Genomic DNA, 18,852 nt, shown 5'->3' on the forward strand with positions numbered 1-18,852 from the left:
CTCGAGAGAAGCTACCTTTGCTCCCACAATGCAGTTCGGCGAATCGTGACGTCACCCTATTCAAAGTGAATGGGCAGAAGCGTTGAAGCGGCAACGCACGCCGCCGTGTGTAGGGGCCGTAACACACCAGGCGCGTTTCAAAACGTTGCGGAAGCGGAGCGTCGTGTGTGCAGCCTCGCAGTTCTTAATTAACTTTAAAACATTAATATGTAGTTATTACCTTCCACTCCACAAACTGCAGCGACTAAAAACCAGGCCTTGTCCTTTCTGATGTTGTCCTTGTAAAAAGCATTGGTTACATCGTATACAATTGTGTGTTTCTCCACTTCCATTATGAACACCTCGTCGTCCATTGTGCGTATCGTAGTGGAGGTGTTGTGATGAAGGAGGGGGGTCTGCTAAATTAGTATATATGCGGGATGGGCCTGGCCCGGATGCTCACCTTTCCACTTCCTGCGAGGGGGGGGCTGCCTGCCCGACCTTACCTTACGGCTGCGCCGCGGAAAAAATAGGATTCATCCTAATTTTAGAGAAGCGCTGCGCCGAGCCGCTCCTGGGACGCGTCTGAGCCGTAACGCGGCGCGTGTGGTGGAATAGCACCCATTGACTAGAGTGGCCGCGATCCTTACGACCGCCGCGGCGCGGCCGTAACGCGGCGCAGACGCTCCTGGTGCGTTTAGGGGATGAGCCGTCTGCTCCTGCTACTGCATGCTGCCCCGTGTACTCACTGCTATGCGGTCACCTTGCAAGAGCGCCGTGGTGACCATGGAAACGGGTCGGCGCGTGAGTTGTGTTTACTCTCCGTATGTTCCGGGAGCGACGTGTATAGACTCCATGTATTTGTCTTTGTTATGATGGGGACTTTGTTTACTTCCAATTGCACGGTGTGGTCGCCGCATGTGATTTTATCACCATTTTTTCCCCCTGTTTTGATTACGATGGTAAACATGTTATGTTTCTTCCAATGCGACGGTTAGGCTATCCTATATCAGGCACTTTATTTAATTATTGCTATTATTACCTCTTTTTGTTTGCTTTTATCTCTTGCCATATCCTATCCTGCAGTAGAGTTTCTTAAGTGGGATGTTTTTGTGTTTTTGAGGTAATTGTTTAGGCAAACTTATTGACGGCTTGTTTAAAGTTGAGGACTAATGTTGCTTCAATGTAATCATATATGTTCTTTAAAATGTGGGATATTTTTATTTATTTTTCATATTGTTTAACCGGTTGACCTCCGAGTAAGAGTAGGTTATGGAAGCAGAAAGGGATACCCTGTTGGGAGTGAAGATGTGGTCGCGCTTGGTTTGTATAAGGGAATGGGGGGGTGGGAGGGTTGTTGTTTTTTTTGTGTGTTTTTCTTGTTTTTTCCCCTTTTCCTTTGGCTCGGGAGTCACGTCAGCCATGGGAGAGTTAGTGCCCCTCGTCTCCTTATGATATGACGACTCAGGGTAAGAATCTTCGCTTTATCTCTTGGAACCTGAAGGGTGCCAATCAGCCCATCAAACGTAATAAGGTAATGACTCATTTAAAGCAACTTAGGGGTGATATTTTCTTTTTACAAGAAACCCACCTTTGTTCCTCAGAGATTGGCCTTCTCAAGCGACCTTGGATAAGGGATGTATTTCACTCTAAATTCCCAGTTAGGGCAAGAGGTGCGGCTATCCTTATACACAAGAATGTCCCATTTGAGTTATCAAACTCCATTGAGGACCCAAATGGTCGATTTGTAATTATTTCTGGTAGACTGTGTAGTATGCCGGTGGTTATGGCCTGTGCTTATGCTCCAACATGGGATGATGATACATTTATTAAACATTTTTTCTCCTCACTCCCTAAAGTTGATGACCATTACTTAATTATCGGCGGTGATTTCAATTTAACTCAAAACCCCTCCCTAGACAGGTCTTCCTCTAAGCCCCTGGCGTTATCCAAGTCAGCTAAAGTCCTTGACACATATAAATCTAGTTTAGGTTTATTCGACCCATGGAGAGTCAAATCCCATTCAGTCGAAGCCTTTTCATTTTTTTCACACGTCCATCATTCGTACTCTCGGATAGATTTTTTTCTCTTGGATAATTACTTTCGATCAGAGGTCCACTCATGTGATTACCATAGTATTGTTATCTCAGATCATGCCCCCGTATCTATTGATATTAGCTTTCCTAGTCGCGTCCCCTCATCCAGACAATGGAGACTTAACTCCTCCCTACTAGCCCACACTTCCTTTAAAGAATTCCTCCATACGCAGATCTCCTTGTTCTTCGATACTAATGATTCTCCAGAGATCTCTAGACGCACGCTATGGGAAGCATGCAAGGCGTTTATGCGTGGCCAAATCATCTCCTATGTCTCAAACCTAAGGAAGGCAGAAAGGCGAGTGTCGGAGGCGCTCACTAAGGAGGTATTTAGAATTGATCAGTTGTATGCTTCAGCTCCTACCCCTGCTCTTTATAAGGAACGCCTTCAACTTCAGTCCAAATTTGATTTAATGTCCACATGTAAGACTCAGAAGCAGTTATTCCTCGCTAGACAACGTTTCTTTGAGACTGGGGACAAAGCGGGAAGACTATTAGCACACCAGGCTCGTGCAGCTACACTATCCAGATTGATCCCCAAGATCAAATCTACTTTAGGTGAAGTTTCCTCGGACCCGACAGAGATCAATAAGATATTTTGTTCTTTCTACACTAACCTCTATTCCTCCCAATGTCCTCCAGATGTTTGGGATGGAGATAATCCTCTAGATAGGACAGTTTTCCCCAAAATAAATGAGGATTTGTGTAAGGAGCTGGGAAGTCCAATCTCTATCAAGGAAGTACAGGAGGCAATTATGTCACTTCAGAACGGTAAAACTCCAGGCCCTGACGGGTTTTCTGTTGAATTTTTTAAGTTACTCCCTGGCATAATTGCACCAGCCCTTCAGAGAATGTATAATGAGTCTTTTGCTGAGGGCCGCCTGCCTCCCACCCTGTCGGAGGCCTCCATTTCTCTTCTGCTTAAGAGTGATAAAGACCCTCTTATGTGTGGTAGCTATAGGCCCATCTCCCTCTTAAATGTTGACTTAAAGATCCTGTCAAAGATCCTAGCCCAACGCCTACAACGGGTCCTACCAAGTATAATATCTACCGACCAAACAGGTTTCATGCTTGGAAGACACTCATTTCATAACACAAGGAGGCTCTTGAATATCATTGGCTTATCTAGTTCATGCAGTCCGGAATTGATTATTTCACTAGATGCGGAGAAGGCTTTCGACAGGGTGGAATGGAGCTTCCTTTTTTTTGTGTTGCAGAAATTTGGTTTCAATTCAGAGTTTATATCTTGGGTCAAATTGCTTTATGCCTGCCCAGTTGCCTCAGTCCACACAAACGGTCTCCAGTCTGCCCCATTTCCCCTTTATCGAGGTACCAGACAGGGCTGCCCTCTCTCCCCCCTCTTATTTGCCATAGCTATCGAGCCTTTAGCAATCTGGCTGCGTCAGGAGGGTGGATTTGAGGGTATCACCAGAGCTGGGAAAGTTCATAAATTATCGTTATACGCCGACGACCTCCTTTTATACATGTCTAATCCAGCTGCCTCTCTTCCCGTGGTTCTAGACATCCTCGACAAATTTGGGTCCTATTCAGGCTATAAACTTAACCTCCACAAGAGCGAAGTTTTCCCCATCAATTCTACAGCTAAAAGTATACCCCCAGCTTATTTCCCTTTCAAATATTCTACAGACGGGTTTAAATATTTGGGGGTGCATATTACTGACTCAATTGATCGCCTTTTCTCCAAAAATGTCTCTCCTCTCCTTGAGAGGTGTAAACTGGACTTTGTCAGATGGTCTGCACTCCCATTATCCCTAGTGGGTCGTGTTAATTTGGTTAAAATGATTGTTTTACCCAAGTTTCTATATCTTTTCTCACATATCCCCATCCTTATTAAGAAGTCTTTTTTCAAATTGCTCGATCAACTAATAAGCTCTTTCCTCTGGGGCAAAAAAAATCCACGCATCAGAAGATCAGTGCTACAGCTCCCAAGGGCTCTTGGAGGCTTGGCATTGCCCAATCTCCTACACTATTACTGGTCCTGTAATATTCATAAACTTTTATACTGGTTTAACAATGCTGCAGACGGCTTACGCCCTACGTGGGTGGATATGGAACTTGCATCATCTAAACTCTCTCTTCACTCCCTGGTTTGCTCCCAACTCCCTCTGTCTATCTCCAACTTCACCTCAAATCCAGTGGTAACTAACACCATTAGAATTTGGATTCAATTTAGGAAGAGCCTAGGCCTCCATAGGGCCTCAGATCTCTCCCCCATTGTAAGTAATCACCTATTTCTGCCCTCTTGCACCGATATGGCCTTTCGGACTTGGTTTGACAAAGGGTTAACCACATTTAGGGACCTCTACAACCAGGGGACTTTTATGTCCTTCCCGGAGCTCTCGAAGAAATTCGACCTGCCTAGAACCCACCTATTTCGTTTTTTTCAGACGAGGCATTTTGTCCAGAATCAGAACCCCAAATTCCCGAGCCGTCCCCCAGAAACCCTGGTTGACTTGTTAGTGGCGCTTGATCCCGAACAAAAGCGGCTAATTTCTAGCATTTACAGCCTTATCAGTTCTGCTATTGACAGCCCAGCGACCGGCCCCAGGGATTCTTGGGAGCAGGAGCTTGGAATCACACTGCCCGATGATTATTGGCGACAAGTTTTACGGTTGGTTCACTCCTCTTCAATCTGTGCAAGGCACGGCCTCATACAGTGTAAAGTGGTGCACAAAGTTCACTACACTAACTTGAGGCTTTCTCGGATTTTCCCCAATGTAACTGACTCTTGTAATAGGTGCAAACAATCCCCAGCCAATCATTCCCATATGTTCTGTCTCTGCCCTAGGCTCACCACATTCTGGTCCGATGTCTTCAAAACTCTTAGCACAGCATATAATACTACTATCCTTTCAGATCCTCTCTTGGTCTTGTTTGGTGCCCCCCTGCAGCCTGTTACCTCTAAAGTTATTCAGACTGTTCTAGCCTTTGCCACCCTGTTAGCCAGGCGACTTATACTCCTCAATTGGAAACACGCTCAACCTCCATCTCATAGCAGGTGGGTGAAAGAAATGTTACTGTCCATTAAACTCGAAAAGCTTAGGTTTTCCCTCAACTGTTCCTTAAGTTCTTTTGAAAAAACGTGGAGACCTTTCTTAAATCATATTGAATCTCTGACATCCCTGCCTGACTGTGACGACTGAGCCACCCCCCCCCCTCTTTTTTTTTTTTTTTTTTTTTTAAATTATTATTTTTTATTTTCATACTTATGTATTTGTTATATGTATTTTGTACTGTTTTCATTTTGTGTACTGAGAAGTGTTCTCCTTTGGGTGGAATTGTGGGAGGGATAAAACGACGGGGGGAAATGGATGAATGGAAGTTATCTGTGACACTGCTCTGTTGTTTTGTTGGTGTATTTGCTTCCAATAAAAAAATAAAAAAGAATGTAGGACCTTTACTTTTAATTAAGTATTTTGACATGAATGTATTTCTACTTGTAGTCAAAACAAGTACTTTTGCTTTTGGTACTTTAAGTATATTTTGATGCTGATACGTTTGCACTTTTACTAGAGAGATATTGAATGCAGGACTTGTACTTGTATACAGAGTACTTTTACAATTTAGTGTTGGTACTTTTACTTCCGCACTTCTTCCACCACTGATTTGATTGACACCAAAGTGTGTATGATGGATCTTTTGAATGCCCAAATCATCTGGAATCCAGAGAAATCTAACATTATGTTCCCTGATTGATTACAAATTGCTATTTTTAATCAAGGATCTTAGAAAAAAACGTCCTGTATTGTATTATTTTTTACCACAGCAGAGAACTGGAAAAAGGGATGAAATCTATGATGATGACGTTCTGCTCTCCTCAAAAGGACAGCACAGAGCAATATGGCTGGCCCTTTGCTGTGTTCTAGTGACTTCATTGATATGCTGACACGTTCTTCTCCCTCTGCCTGTCTGCCAGTAGTCTTGAACTTGGATGTAAACAAAAAAAGAGCCAGGATTGGAGAAGATTGTGTCTGTTAGTCACCGAGATGGACGTTGGAGTGTCCAAATCCCATGTGTTTCTCAACTACAGCCCCAGAGCCCTCCTCTCCCAGTGAGACACACATCTGCATGGTGGTGCTGTGTGCTTCCCCCCCCCCCCCCCATGCCCGCTTACCTCAAGTGCGTTCTGTTTCTGTGTTGCCCCTTTCACACCGGCGCCTTTTCAGCTCCGGCTCGGAGCTAGAGCCTGAAAAGCGCCGGGTTTTCCAGTTCACACCGGAGCTGCGCCGGCTCTTAGCTCCAGAATCCGCTTCATTTCCAGCTCCAAAAAATTGTCGGTCCAGAGGCAAGAGCTTTGGAGCTAAGAGGTGACGTCGCTTACGTCGAGGCGTGCAGGAAACTAAACCCACCTCCCATGGGTCGACTGTCAGCCTGCCTACAAGCAGTAGTGCCTATAAACACACTTTATAAAGTCAGGCAACACTAACCAGGCTTCGTGTGATTCTGTTTATGTGTGCCTTACTTTGACCATCCGTTCACTGTTATCGATCATTGTGGAGAGAGGCAGACGTGTTGTTTTGTATTATTGCAGCTATCGGATGCAAGTAGTCAGTTTAGCTTCGGTTGCTATGCCAACATCACCCGTTTTATACCAGAGAAACTTTCATAACAGCGTTGTGATACCAAACAGTGTCAATTCAGACTGACACACATTCACTTAGGCTAAGGGAACTGGGGATATGCATCAGCTGCTTGTGTGAGTCGGACAGTGGATACTTTAGAGCGGCCGCTGCAGTGCGAGCTAACCGGGAGCTAACGGGAGAATAAACTCCCGTGGAAGAGCAGCACTGCAGCGGTCGGTAAATGCTGCAGAAACACATTTAATAAACAATGAACCACGGCACTCTGGAGAAAAGTATAAGGTTGGAGAAGTCGTTATTCAATTTATTCTGGCTTCGTGTGATTAAAAGCAACACGATCATCGACCCGACGCAGTTGTTGTTGTTGTTGTTGTGAGCTGCCGTTGGGGGGCAAATCAGCGATGTAAACGGTGACGTCATGACGCAGCAGGGGCAGCTCTGGGGCGCCAGTGGGCGGTGTGAACAGAGCGGGAGCTGAAAAGGGAAACCGGAGCTGAACCAGAAAAGCTCCCGCTCGGAGCTAGAAACTGAAAAGCGCTGGTGTGAAAGCCGCATTTGAGAGTTGTAGTTTGCAGCAGTCTGACACTACAGGCCTCGAAAGTGACCGACTGAGTGCTGGCTGTTGAATGGCTGGAGGTAACGGTGCAGTGTGCAGCAGCAGCTTCAGTGTGGCTTTGTGCATTTATCAGAAGCGCAGTGCTGTGTGGATGTGCATACACTACATGTTCAGTCATTTAGGGTCTACTTTGTGTGTGTGTGACTGCTTGTGCACGTTTTGCAGGCTAATTGTTTTTGGCAATTGAGAGAGTAAAAGCTGTAACGTAAGAATCTCTTGCAGTGGTTCTCACGTTCAGGTCTCAGGACCTCCAGGGTGCTTTGAGTAAGAAGTGAACACTAACTGATACACAGTTACACACATGAACAACACGTATCCTCATGTCAATAGGACAGCATCTATTCAATTGGGAAAAGTAGATGAAATATAATGGAAGTCTGTATGTAATGCGGATGTGTGAGAACACTGGTCTGTGTTGGGATCAGGCTGGCTGCTGCTTCCAGCTGTGTGCTGCATGGCTGTCCAGGTGCCCACAACACACTGAGGCTTGTTGACACAAGCTAATCGGCTTCTGCTGATTGTAATTCACATTTTGCAATAACAGAATCCGGATGTGTTGTAAAGGATGGTGGGAGGGAGGGGGTGCACAGGAATGGATAGAAATAAGCAGTAACTTACGGGAGGATTGTGAAGGAGACGTGTATCATGTGTGTGTCAAGGTGGAGCATCCCACTGCCTTCACGTGGGGTTATGGACGCCGTGAAGGAGAGTCACAGGAGCCCCCTGAGCTCGGGCAAGATGGTGGCCCTGGCTGCAGGGCTCTCTGTCGGGGCCACAGTGGGCTACATCGTCTATCGCCATATAAGCAGCAGCACCATCAGTGAGTGTGTATGTGTTCATGCAGGTGTTAACCTTTTTCCACACTTGCCATATTCCAATACATTCTGCCAAATGTAACAAAGTGTAGGATTTAGTGTTTATGTTCTGATAACCTTATCTGTGACTAACAAGGCTGTGCTCTTCAAGGTCCTGGGCCCAAGCCTGAGGAGTCCCAGATGACCGTTCCTGTAGAAGTGTACAGAAACATATCCAGACACCGAGCCAACTTTCTGGACGAGGTGGGTCGATCAATACCAGACACATATGTATCTGCTCACAAAGGTTTGTGGTCGGCATTCTAAAGTCAATCTAAATGGACATAGATAAAGGTTTTATATCTTACTGTTAAGATATGGTTTTTTGTCAATGTGTTATTATTTTGAGGTATATTATAATCAATGATTACTTTCATTATTAGTTCATCTGCAGAAATATATAGCTAAAGTATTCACAAGTAAAGAATTGGATCAAAAGATCAATAAAAACAATTAGAATGACAAATGTATATAAACTAGGGCTGTTAACGCAAAAAAAATTAACGCCACTAATTATTTTAACGCGATTAACGCATGTGTATTTGTTGTCCTCGGCCGCCCCGTAGTTTCAGAGCGCATCAAGTTTAAAATACCATCTACAAGCTGATGCTGACAGCCCCGCTCCTGCCACACTTCCACGCTCACCGGCAGGCACCGACTGGCCATCTGGAGGACCGGGAGGGTGTGTGCATGTGTGGCCCGAGCGAGCAAGAGAGACCTTACGTGCATTGTTGTGCAACGATCCATCACACACACACACACACACACACACACACAGTTCAGAGGTTGTTGTGTTTAATATTCATGAGAATATTTGTCATTGTTCAAATGATAATAAACATTAGCATAAAGCATATTTGTCCACTCATATGTTGATAAGAGTATTAAAAACTTGAAAAATATTCCTCTAAGGTACATTTAGAACAGATACAAAATGTGCGATTAATTTGCGATTAAATATTTGAATCGACTGACAGCCCTAATATAGACATAAGAATTCAAAATCTGCAAAAAAAAGATCAAATAAAGACAAAACATAAGAGAGCCTGTTCTGTTTTTGATGATCTGATTGTCATGTTTATGATGAGTAACCAAACAATGAATGATTGTATTGTTATGAATGGGGTTTGTACCAATCCAAACCCCTTCTCACATTGAGCACCAACTGCAAGTGTGTGTTACAATTAGCTGCTGATTGACAGGAGTGTGTGGAGAGGTCTAAGTGCTCTCCTGTGTCTCTCAGGTGAGCCAGAGGTCTGGAGCTCAGGTGCGGGTGTTGTCGGACCCCGGGGAGCAGGGTCACAGCTCCGTGAGCTTCCTGATGCAGGGCACCCAGGAGCAGGTCCTGCTGGCTCGCTGTGTGCTGGAGAACCTGCTCACTGACTGTGAGCAGCTGAGCGAGGCTCTGGACGTTCCTCAGACAGCCTTCGGACGTATAATAGGTAGAGGATTACAAGAGGGATTCCCACATTCAGATTCCATAACATTCAAAGGCTGGATTGTCACATGCACAGTAGCTACAGCCTACATCAGTGGTTCTCAAACTTTTTCAATAATGTACCCCCTTTGAAAAAAAGATTCAGCCAAGTACCCCCTGATCAGCGCAACAACTATTTGTTAGGGAAGAAATGCCTATATAAAGAGGTACATAGGCCTGCAGCGCTGCACCATCATTTATTAAAACAACAACAGTAACTGAGAAACACTTAAAGGTGGGGTAGGTAAGTTTCAGAAACCGGCTCGAGATACACTTTTTGTTATATTCCATGGAATGCTCTTAACATCCCGATAGCAATGAATATCTGAAGTGCTTTGACAACAAATCCATAAAAAATGTCATCTGTGGAAGCCGTGGTACTGTAAAAAGTACAACGGCTGTGTACTTTCAAATGTTAGTGCACTCGAGTTGGTTTCTGAAACTTACCTACCCCACCTTTAAATGCTACATTTCAAATGTTTACAATCCATCACGAAATGCATGGCAAACCAATTTTAACATCATGCGATAACACTAAGACGACATTAGTTGCATTGAACTGATCTTTTTAATAAGTTTTACTTAATGTAGTGAAACATGGGCTTGAGCTTCTCTGAGGACCTTTGTCATTCTGACAGGGAGGCACCTGCAGTTATTACACTTCACGTTTTGAAATATGTGTAACTCTGTTCATATAAAACCCACACTGCTCAAACGTCCTTACTTTTCCTAAAATTGGTATATTTATTTATTTATTTTGGGGCGTGGGGAAGGAAGAGAAAATATATGAGCATTTTATGAGCATGGGATTTTGACCCCTCATATACATATGCATAATGCTGCGCTATACTTGCGGCCACAAGCCGTTGCCAAGCAACGCTTATTGTTTAGGTCCTTTGATAAGCAGGCAGTCATATCATTAGAACTAGCGAGATCTGATAGATTTGGACATAAACGCGAGTGAAGTCTAACCGGACACGAGAGAGAGATCAGATCAGCTGCTGCTGACGGAAAACATGCAGCTCTTCCGGATCACAGCTCCGCCGCTGTGATGGACCGTTGAGTGGAGCAAAATGAAATACACTAAGAGTTAGACCTAACACACTTAGCTAGTTTTTCTACTCTGGAACTAGCAGACAGGGTGAGCTGGGTTACTGGTGTCATTTCCTGGTTGCTGCGGAGCTCAGCCTGAGCACACACACACACACACACGAGTCACTGTGTGTGTGTGTGTGTGTGTGTGTGTGTGTGTGTGTGTGTGTGTGGTGTGTGTGTGTGTCTGTGTGTGTGTGTGTGTGTGTGTGTGTGTGTGTGTGTGTGTGTGTGTGTGTGTGTGTGTGTGTGTGTGTGTGTGTGTGTGTGTGTGTGTGTGTGTGTGTGTGTGTGTGTGTGTGTGTGTGTGTGTGTGTGTGTGTGTGTGTGTGTGTGTGTGTGTGTGGTGTGTGTGTATGTGTGTGGTGTGTGTGTGTCCATATTTGGACCTCCGGATGGAAAAAAGAGAAATGTCCAGGTCTTTTCTGTGTTAGAGTTTTATGACACACAAGGGGACGGGTAATAACCGGAAATGCATGACATGTGACCTTTTAATAAACATTGTAGAAGAGTGTGTTGGAGGAGGGGCTCTGTAAGGAAGTCTGAAGGAAGGGGCAGATTTCTTTCAGCTGCGTACTTTCAAATTCTAGTGCATGTTGAATTAAAATGGTATAATTTTGAATTACAATTTTAGAATGTTGAATTACAATTCTCTAATGTTAATTACAAAAAATAAAAATGTGGAATTACAATTCTAGAATGTTGAATTTAAATTCTAGAATGTTAATTTAAAATTCTGGAATGTTGACTTAAAATTCTAGAATGTTGATTTAAAAGTCTAGAATTGTAATTTAAAGCTCTACAATGTTGAATACAAATTCTAGAATGTTGAACATTAGACGTTCAACATTCTAGAATTGTAACCTAACATTCTAGAACTGAATTGTAACTCAACATTCTAGAATTGTAACTTAACATTCTAGAACTGTAACTTAACATTCTAGAATTGTAACTCAACATTCTAGAACTGTAACTTAACATTCTAGAACTGAATTGTAACTCAACATTCTAGACCTGAATTGTAACTCAACATTCTAGAATTGTAACTTAACATTATAGAACTGTAACTTAACATTCTAGAATTGTAACTCAACATTCTAGAACTGTAACTTAACATTCTAGAATTGTAACTCAACATTCTAGAACTGTAACTTAACATTCTAGAACTGTAACTCAACATTCTAGAACTGTAACTTAACATTCTAGAACTGAATTGTAACTCAACATTCTAGAATTGTAACTTAACATTCTAGAACTGTAACTTAACATTCTAGAACTGAACTGTAACTCAACATTCTAGAACTGAATTGTAACTCAACATTCTAGAATTGTAACTTAACATTCTAGAACTGTAACTTAACATTCTAGAACTGTAACTTAACATTCTAGAATTGTAACTTAACATTCTAGAACTGAATTGTAACTCAACATTCTAGAACTGAATTGTAACTCAACATTCTAGAATTGTAACTTAACATTCTAGAACTGAATTGTAACTCAACATTCTAGAACTGAATTGTAACTCAACATTCTAGAATTGTAACTTAACATTATAGAACTGTAACTTAACATTCTAGAATTGTAACTCAACATTCTAGAACTGTAACTTAACATTCTAGAACTGTAACTTAACATTCTAGAACTGAATTGTAACTCAACATTCTAGAATTGTAACTTAACATTCTAGAACTGTAACTTAACATTCTAGAACTGAACTGTAACTCAACATTCTAGAATTGTAACTTAACATTCTAGAACTATAACTTAACATTCTAGAACTGTAACTTAACATTCTAGAACTGAATTGTAACTCAACATTCTAGAATTGTAACTTAACATTCTATAACTGTAACTTAACATTCTAGAACTGAATTGTAACTCAACATTCTAGAATTGTAACTTAACATTCTAGAACTATAACTTAACATTCTAGAACTGTAACTTAACATTCTAGAACTGAACTGTAACTCAACATTCTAGAACTGAATTGTAACTCAACATTCTAGAATTGTAACTCAACATTCTAGAACTGTAACTTAACATTCTAGAACTGAATTGTAACTCAACATTCTAGAATTGTAACTCAACATTCTAGAACTGTAACTTAACATTCTAGAACTGAATTGTAACTCAACATTCTAGAATTGTAACTTAACATTCTAGAACTGTAACTCAACATTCTAGAACTGAATTGTAACTCAACATTCTAGAATTGTAACTCAACATTCTAGAACTGTAACTTAACATTCTAGAACTGAACTGTAACTCAACATTCTAGAACTGAATTGTAACTCAACATTCTAGAATTGTAACTTAACATTCTAGAACTGTAACTTAACATTCTAGAATTGTAACTTAACATTCTAGAACTGTAACTTAACATTCTAGAACTGAATTGTAACTCAACATTCTAGAATTGTAACTTAACATTCTAGAACTAAATTGTAACTCAACATTCTAGAACTGAATTGTAACTCAACATTCTAGAATTGTAACTTAACATTCTAGAACTGTAACTTAACATTCTAGAATTGTAACTTAACATTCTAGAACTGTAACTTAACATTCTAGAACTGAATTGTAACTCAACATTCTAGAATTGTAACTTAACATTCTAGAACTGTAACTTAACATTCTAGAACTGTAACTTAACATTCTAGAACTGAATTGTAACTCAACATTCTAGAATTGTAACTTAACATTCTAGAACTGTAACTTAACATTCTAGAACTGAATTGTAACTCAACATTCTAGAATTGTAACTTAACATTCTAGAACTGTAACTTAACATTCTAGAACTGAACTGTAACTCAACATTCTAGAACTGAATTGTAACTCAACATTCTAGAACTGTAACTTAACATTCTAGAACTGTAACTTAACATTCTAGAACTGTAACTCAACATTCTAGAACTGAATTGTAACATTTTATGAGCATGGGATTTTGACCCCTCATATACATATGCATAATGCTGCGCTATACTTGCGGCCACAAGCCGTTGCCAAGCAACGCTTATTGTTTAGGTCCTTTGATAAGCAGGCAGTCATATCATTAGAACTAGCGAGATCTGATAGATTTGGACATAAACGCGAGTGAAGTCTAACCGGACACGAGAGAGAGATCAGATCAGCTGCTGCTGACGGAAAACATGCAGCTCTTCCGGATCACAGCTCCGCCGCTGTGATGGACCGTTGAGTGGAGCAAAATGAAATACACTAAGAGTTAGACCTAACACACTTAGCTAGTTTTTCTACTCTGGAACTAGCAGACAGGGTGAGCTGGGTTACTGGTGTCATTTCCTGGTTGCTGCGGAGCTCAGCCTGAGCACACATACACCCACTCACGAGTCACTGTGTGTGTGTGTGTGTGTGTGTGTGTGTGTGTGTGTGTGTGTGTGTGTGTGTGTGTGTGTGTGTGTGTGTGTGTGTGTGTGTGTGTGTGTGTGTGTGTGTGTGTGTGTGTGTGTGTGTGTGTGTGTGTGTGTGTGTGTGTGTGTGTGTGTGTGTGTGTGTCCATATTTGGACCTCCGGATGGAAAAAAGAGAAATGTCCAGGTCTTTTCTGTGTTAGAGTTTTATGACACACAAGGGGACGGGTAATAACCGGAAATGCATGACATGTGACCTTTTAATAAACATTGTAGAAGAGTGTGTTGGAGGAGGGGCTCTGTAAGGAAGTCTGAAGGAAGGGGCAGATTTCTTTCAGCTGCGTACTTTCAAATTCTAGTGCATGTTGAATTAAAATGGTATAATTTTGAATTACAATTTTAGAATGTTGAATTACAATTCTCTAATGTTAATTACAAAAAATAAAAATGTGGAATTACAATTCTAGAATGTTGAATTTAAATTCTAGAATGTTAATTTAAAATTCTGGAATGTTGACTTAAAATTCTAGAATGTTGATTTAAAAGTCTAGAATTGTAATTTAAAGCTCTACAATGTTGAATACAAATTCTAGAATGTTGAACATTAGACGTTCAACATTCTAGAATTGTAACCTAACATTCTAGAACTGAATTGTAACTCAACATTCTAGAATTGTAACTTAACATTCTAGAACTGTAACTTAACATTCTAGAATTGTAACTCAACATTCTAGAACTGTAACTTAACATTCTAGAACTGAATTGTAACTCAACATTCTAGACCTGAATTGTAACTCAACATTCTAGAATTGTAACTTAACATTATAGAACTGTAACTTAACATTCTAGAATTGTAACTCAACATTCTAGAACTGTAACTTAACATTCTAGAATTGTAACTCAACATTCTAGAACTGTAACTTAACATTCTAGAACTGTAACTCAACATTCTAGAACTGTAACTTAACATTCTAGAACTGAATTGTAACTCAACATTCTAGAATTGTAACTTAACATTCTAGAACTGTAACTCAACATTCTAGAACTGAACTGTAACTCAACATTCTAGAACTGAATTGTAACTCAACATTCTAGAATTGTAACTTAACATTCTAGAACTGTAACTTAACATTCTAGAACTGTAACTTAACATTCTAGAATTGTAACTTAACATTCTAGAACTGAATTGTAACTCAACATTCTAGAACTGAATTGTAACTCAACATTCTAGAATTGTAACTTAACATTCTAGAACTGAATTGTAACTCAACATTCTAGAACTGAATTGTAACTCAACATTCTAGAATTGTAACTTAACATTATAGAACTGTAACTTAACATTCTAGAATTGTAACTCAACATTCTAGAACTGTAACTTAACATTCTAGAACTGTAACTTAACATTCTAGAACTGAATTGTAACTCAACATTCTAGAATTGTAACTTAACATTCTAGAACTGTAACTTAACATTCTAGAACTGAACTGTAACTCAACATTCTAGAATTGTAACTTAACATTATAGAACTGTAACTTAACATTCTAGAATTGTAACTCAACATTCTAGAACTGTAACTTAACATTCTAGAACTGTAACTTAACATTCTAGAACTGAATTGTAACTCAACATTCTAGAATTGTAACTTAACATTCTAGAACTGTAACTTAACATTCTAGAACTGAACTGTAACTCAACATTCTAGAATTGTAACTTAACATTCTAGAACTATAACTTAACATTCTAGAACTGTAACTTAACATTCTAGAACTGAATTGTAACTCAACATTCTAGAATTGTAACTTAACATTCTATAACTGTAACTTAACATTCTAGAACTGAATTGTAACTCAACATTCTAGAATTGTAACTTAACATTCTAGAACTATAACTTAACATTCTAGAACTGTAACTTAACATTCTAGAACTGAACTGTAACTCAACATTCTAGAACTGAATTGTAACTCAACATTCTAGAATTGTAACTCAACATTCTAGAACTGTAACTTAACATTCTAGAACTGAATTGTAACTCAACATTCTAGAATTGTAACTTAACATTCTATAACTGTAACTTAACATTCTAGAACTGAATTGTAACTCAACATTCTAGAATTGTAACTTAACATTCTAGAACTATAACTTAACATTCTAGAACTGTAACTTAACATTCTAGAACTGAACTGTAACTCAACATTCTAGAACTGAATTGTAACTCAACATTCTAGAATTGTAACTCAACATTCTAGAACTGTAACTTAACATTCTAGAACTGAACTGTAACTCAACATTCTAGAACTGAATTGTAACTCAACATTCTAGAATTGTAACTTAACATTCTAGAACTGTAACTTAACATTCTAGAATTGTAACTTAACATTCTAGAACTGTAACTTAACATTCTAGAACTGAATTGTAACTCAACATTCTAGAATTGTAACTTAACATTCTAGAACTAAATTGTAACTCAACATTCTAGAACTGAATTGTAACTCAACATTCTAGAATTGTAACTTAACATTCTAGAACTGTAACTTAACATTCTAGAATTGTAACTTAACATTCTAGAACTGTAACTTAACATTCTAGAACTGAATTGTAACTCAACATTCTAGAATTGTAACTTAACATTCTAGAACTGTAACTTAACATTCTAGAACTGTAACTTAACATTCTAGAACTGAATTGTAACTCAACATTCTAGAATTGTAACTTAACATTCTAGAACTGTAACTTAACATTCTAGAACTGAATTGTAACTCAACATTCTAGAATTGTAACTTAACATTCTAGAACTGTAACTTAACATTCTAGAACTGAACTGTAACTCAACATTCTAGAACTGAATTGTAACTCAACATTCTAGAACTGTAACTTAACATTCTAGAACTGTAACTTAACATTCTAGAACTGTAACTCAACATTCTAGAACTGAATTGTAACTCAACATTCTAGAATTGTAACTCAACATTCTAGAATTGTAACTTAACATTCTAGAACTGTAACTTAACATTCTAGAACTGTAACTTAACATTCTAGAACTGAATTGTAACTCAACATTCTAGAACTGTAACTTAACATTCTAGAATTGTAGCTTAACATTCTAGAACTGTAACTTAACATTCTAGAACTGTAACTTAACATTCTAACTTAACTTAGCATCAATCGTCTGAGAACCAAGGTGACCTTCAAAGTGAGACCTTGGCTTTGGATTCAAACACAACATTAAGATCCATTCACAGTTCCTTTGAGGCTCTGAAGGTGATTTTGTTTATGTTTGTAAAATATAATGCACTTTGAGTCTGATTGTGTGTTTGTTGCAGGCCGTGGTGGAGAGAGTTTAAAGCTGATCACCAGGACCACAGGGGCCAAAGTGTCTTGTTCTAAAGAGAAGACGCTCGGCCCTGGGGCCAAAGGCACGGTGACGATTACAGGGAGCAGGCAGGAGGTGGAGCAGGCCAAGGTGAGGAGGGTCCACTTATCTGAACTACCCCTGTGTGGTCACCTATAATACATATATAGCAACGTAACTCCTACTCTCATTGTCTGTCTGCAGGAACTGATTCTAGAAAAAGTCAGAGAGGACATGATGGTGAGGACGAAGATCTCCCAGTCGTCTGCCCTGCGGCCGAAGCGCGGTCATACTGCTGTGAGTCAGAGGCCAGACAGCACAGAGCCTGAAGCTCCAGTGGGACTAAGCAACAACAGCCCCTGCTCCCAGCCTGAGAGGAATGGGCTCCTCCATGCTAACGGCACCACAGGAGAGCCACAAGACACGGTTCAGGAGCTGGACGTCACAGACAACAAGGAGGAGGAGGGTGAGGAGGAGGACAGTGTCTCCACAGAATCCCTCTCTGAAGTCTCCAAGTTTGAGAGTGAGTTCACCTTCTCTTACATTTCTCACTGTTATATGTCCTTGGAAGCCGTTCCAAATGATCTTCCTCTCTGTCATCCAGTTCCCAGCCCAGACCTGAGCTTCCAGCCTGATGAACACCTCGAGGTTTATGTTTCTGCATCAGAGAACCCCAACCACTTCTGGATCCAGATCCTCGGGGTGCGTTCCCTTCAGCTGGACAAACTGACGGAGGAGATGACACGCTTCTATAACAGCGGCAACCCCACAGTAAGGACAACTCCATATGTCTCTACTCAGGTGTTGTACCAAAACCAGTGAGCCGCTGGAACTCCATAACAGAGCCCGAGGCACGGGAGAGAGAAGGATGCTGTGTCAGGTGGAACGGACAGTGTTTTAACCATCACTGGATGTTGCAGACGTGTCTGTGACAAACCGCTCCTCGGGGCAAATACAGTCCTTTCAAACCCTTATTGCCCTATTGAGACTGTAACTCAAATCTAACCAGACAAGATACACATGTTTTGGCTGAAGATTCAAGATTCAAAGGCTTTATTGTCATATGCGCAGTGTTGTTATGGCGATGAAAATGAAATATGAAAACATATATAAGACATAAAACAATCAAAAAGTGTGCAAGAAGAAACGGAGTATAAATGAAACAATGCACCATTATGTTGGAAAACCAATCAAATGAACGATATACATGTCAAATCAAATACAATACAATAAGCTACATGTTGAAGAGAAGGCTTTAAACCAAGTAAATGCACACGTCTATATATAAGTGACCTGCTCCATCGAAATCAGTCGCATTGATCCGAAGACACATTTTGAGTTTTATACCCTGCTGGAAAGAGGAGAGTCCTAGTTTTCTCATGATATCAGGATTGTTTTTGTTCTCCAAATATTAAGTGAAA

General features: G+C 40.3%; 1 protein-coding gene across 4 annotated transcripts in view; it reads left to right on the top strand.

Annotated features, from left to right (window-relative positions):
• tdrkh (tudor and KH domain containing) overlaps positions 1 to 18,852 on the top strand; it is a 33,136-nt gene that overhangs the window by 2,660 nt on the left and 11,624 nt on the right. For 2 of the 4 annotated variants that reach the window (XM_034075147.2, XM_034075149.2), the window contains exons 2-7: positions 7,952 to 8,112; positions 8,259 to 8,350; positions 9,390 to 9,588; positions 17,403 to 17,542; positions 17,636 to 17,954; positions 18,036 to 18,202. In XM_034075147.2, the coding sequence (XP_033931038.1) occupies positions 7,983 to 8,112; positions 8,259 to 8,350; positions 9,390 to 9,588; positions 17,403 to 17,542; positions 17,636 to 17,954; positions 18,036 to 18,202 (1,047 nt within the window). In that variant the 5' untranslated portion in view covers positions 7,952 to 7,982. Of the gene's footprint in view, positions 1 to 6,012; positions 6,148 to 7,951; positions 8,113 to 8,258; positions 8,351 to 9,389; positions 9,589 to 17,402; positions 17,543 to 17,635; positions 17,955 to 18,035; positions 18,203 to 18,852 lie in introns of all 4 variants that reach the window. The other 2 variants (XM_034075150.2, XM_034075146.2) reach the window with 2 other exon arrangements.

Source organism: Pseudochaenichthys georgianus, chromosome 23 (assembly GCF_902827115.2).
Source record: "Pseudochaenichthys georgianus chromosome 23, fPseGeo1.2, whole genome shotgun sequence".
In the NCBI taxonomy this organism is placed as follows: domain Eukaryota; kingdom Metazoa; phylum Chordata; class Actinopteri; order Perciformes; family Channichthyidae; genus Pseudochaenichthys; species Pseudochaenichthys georgianus.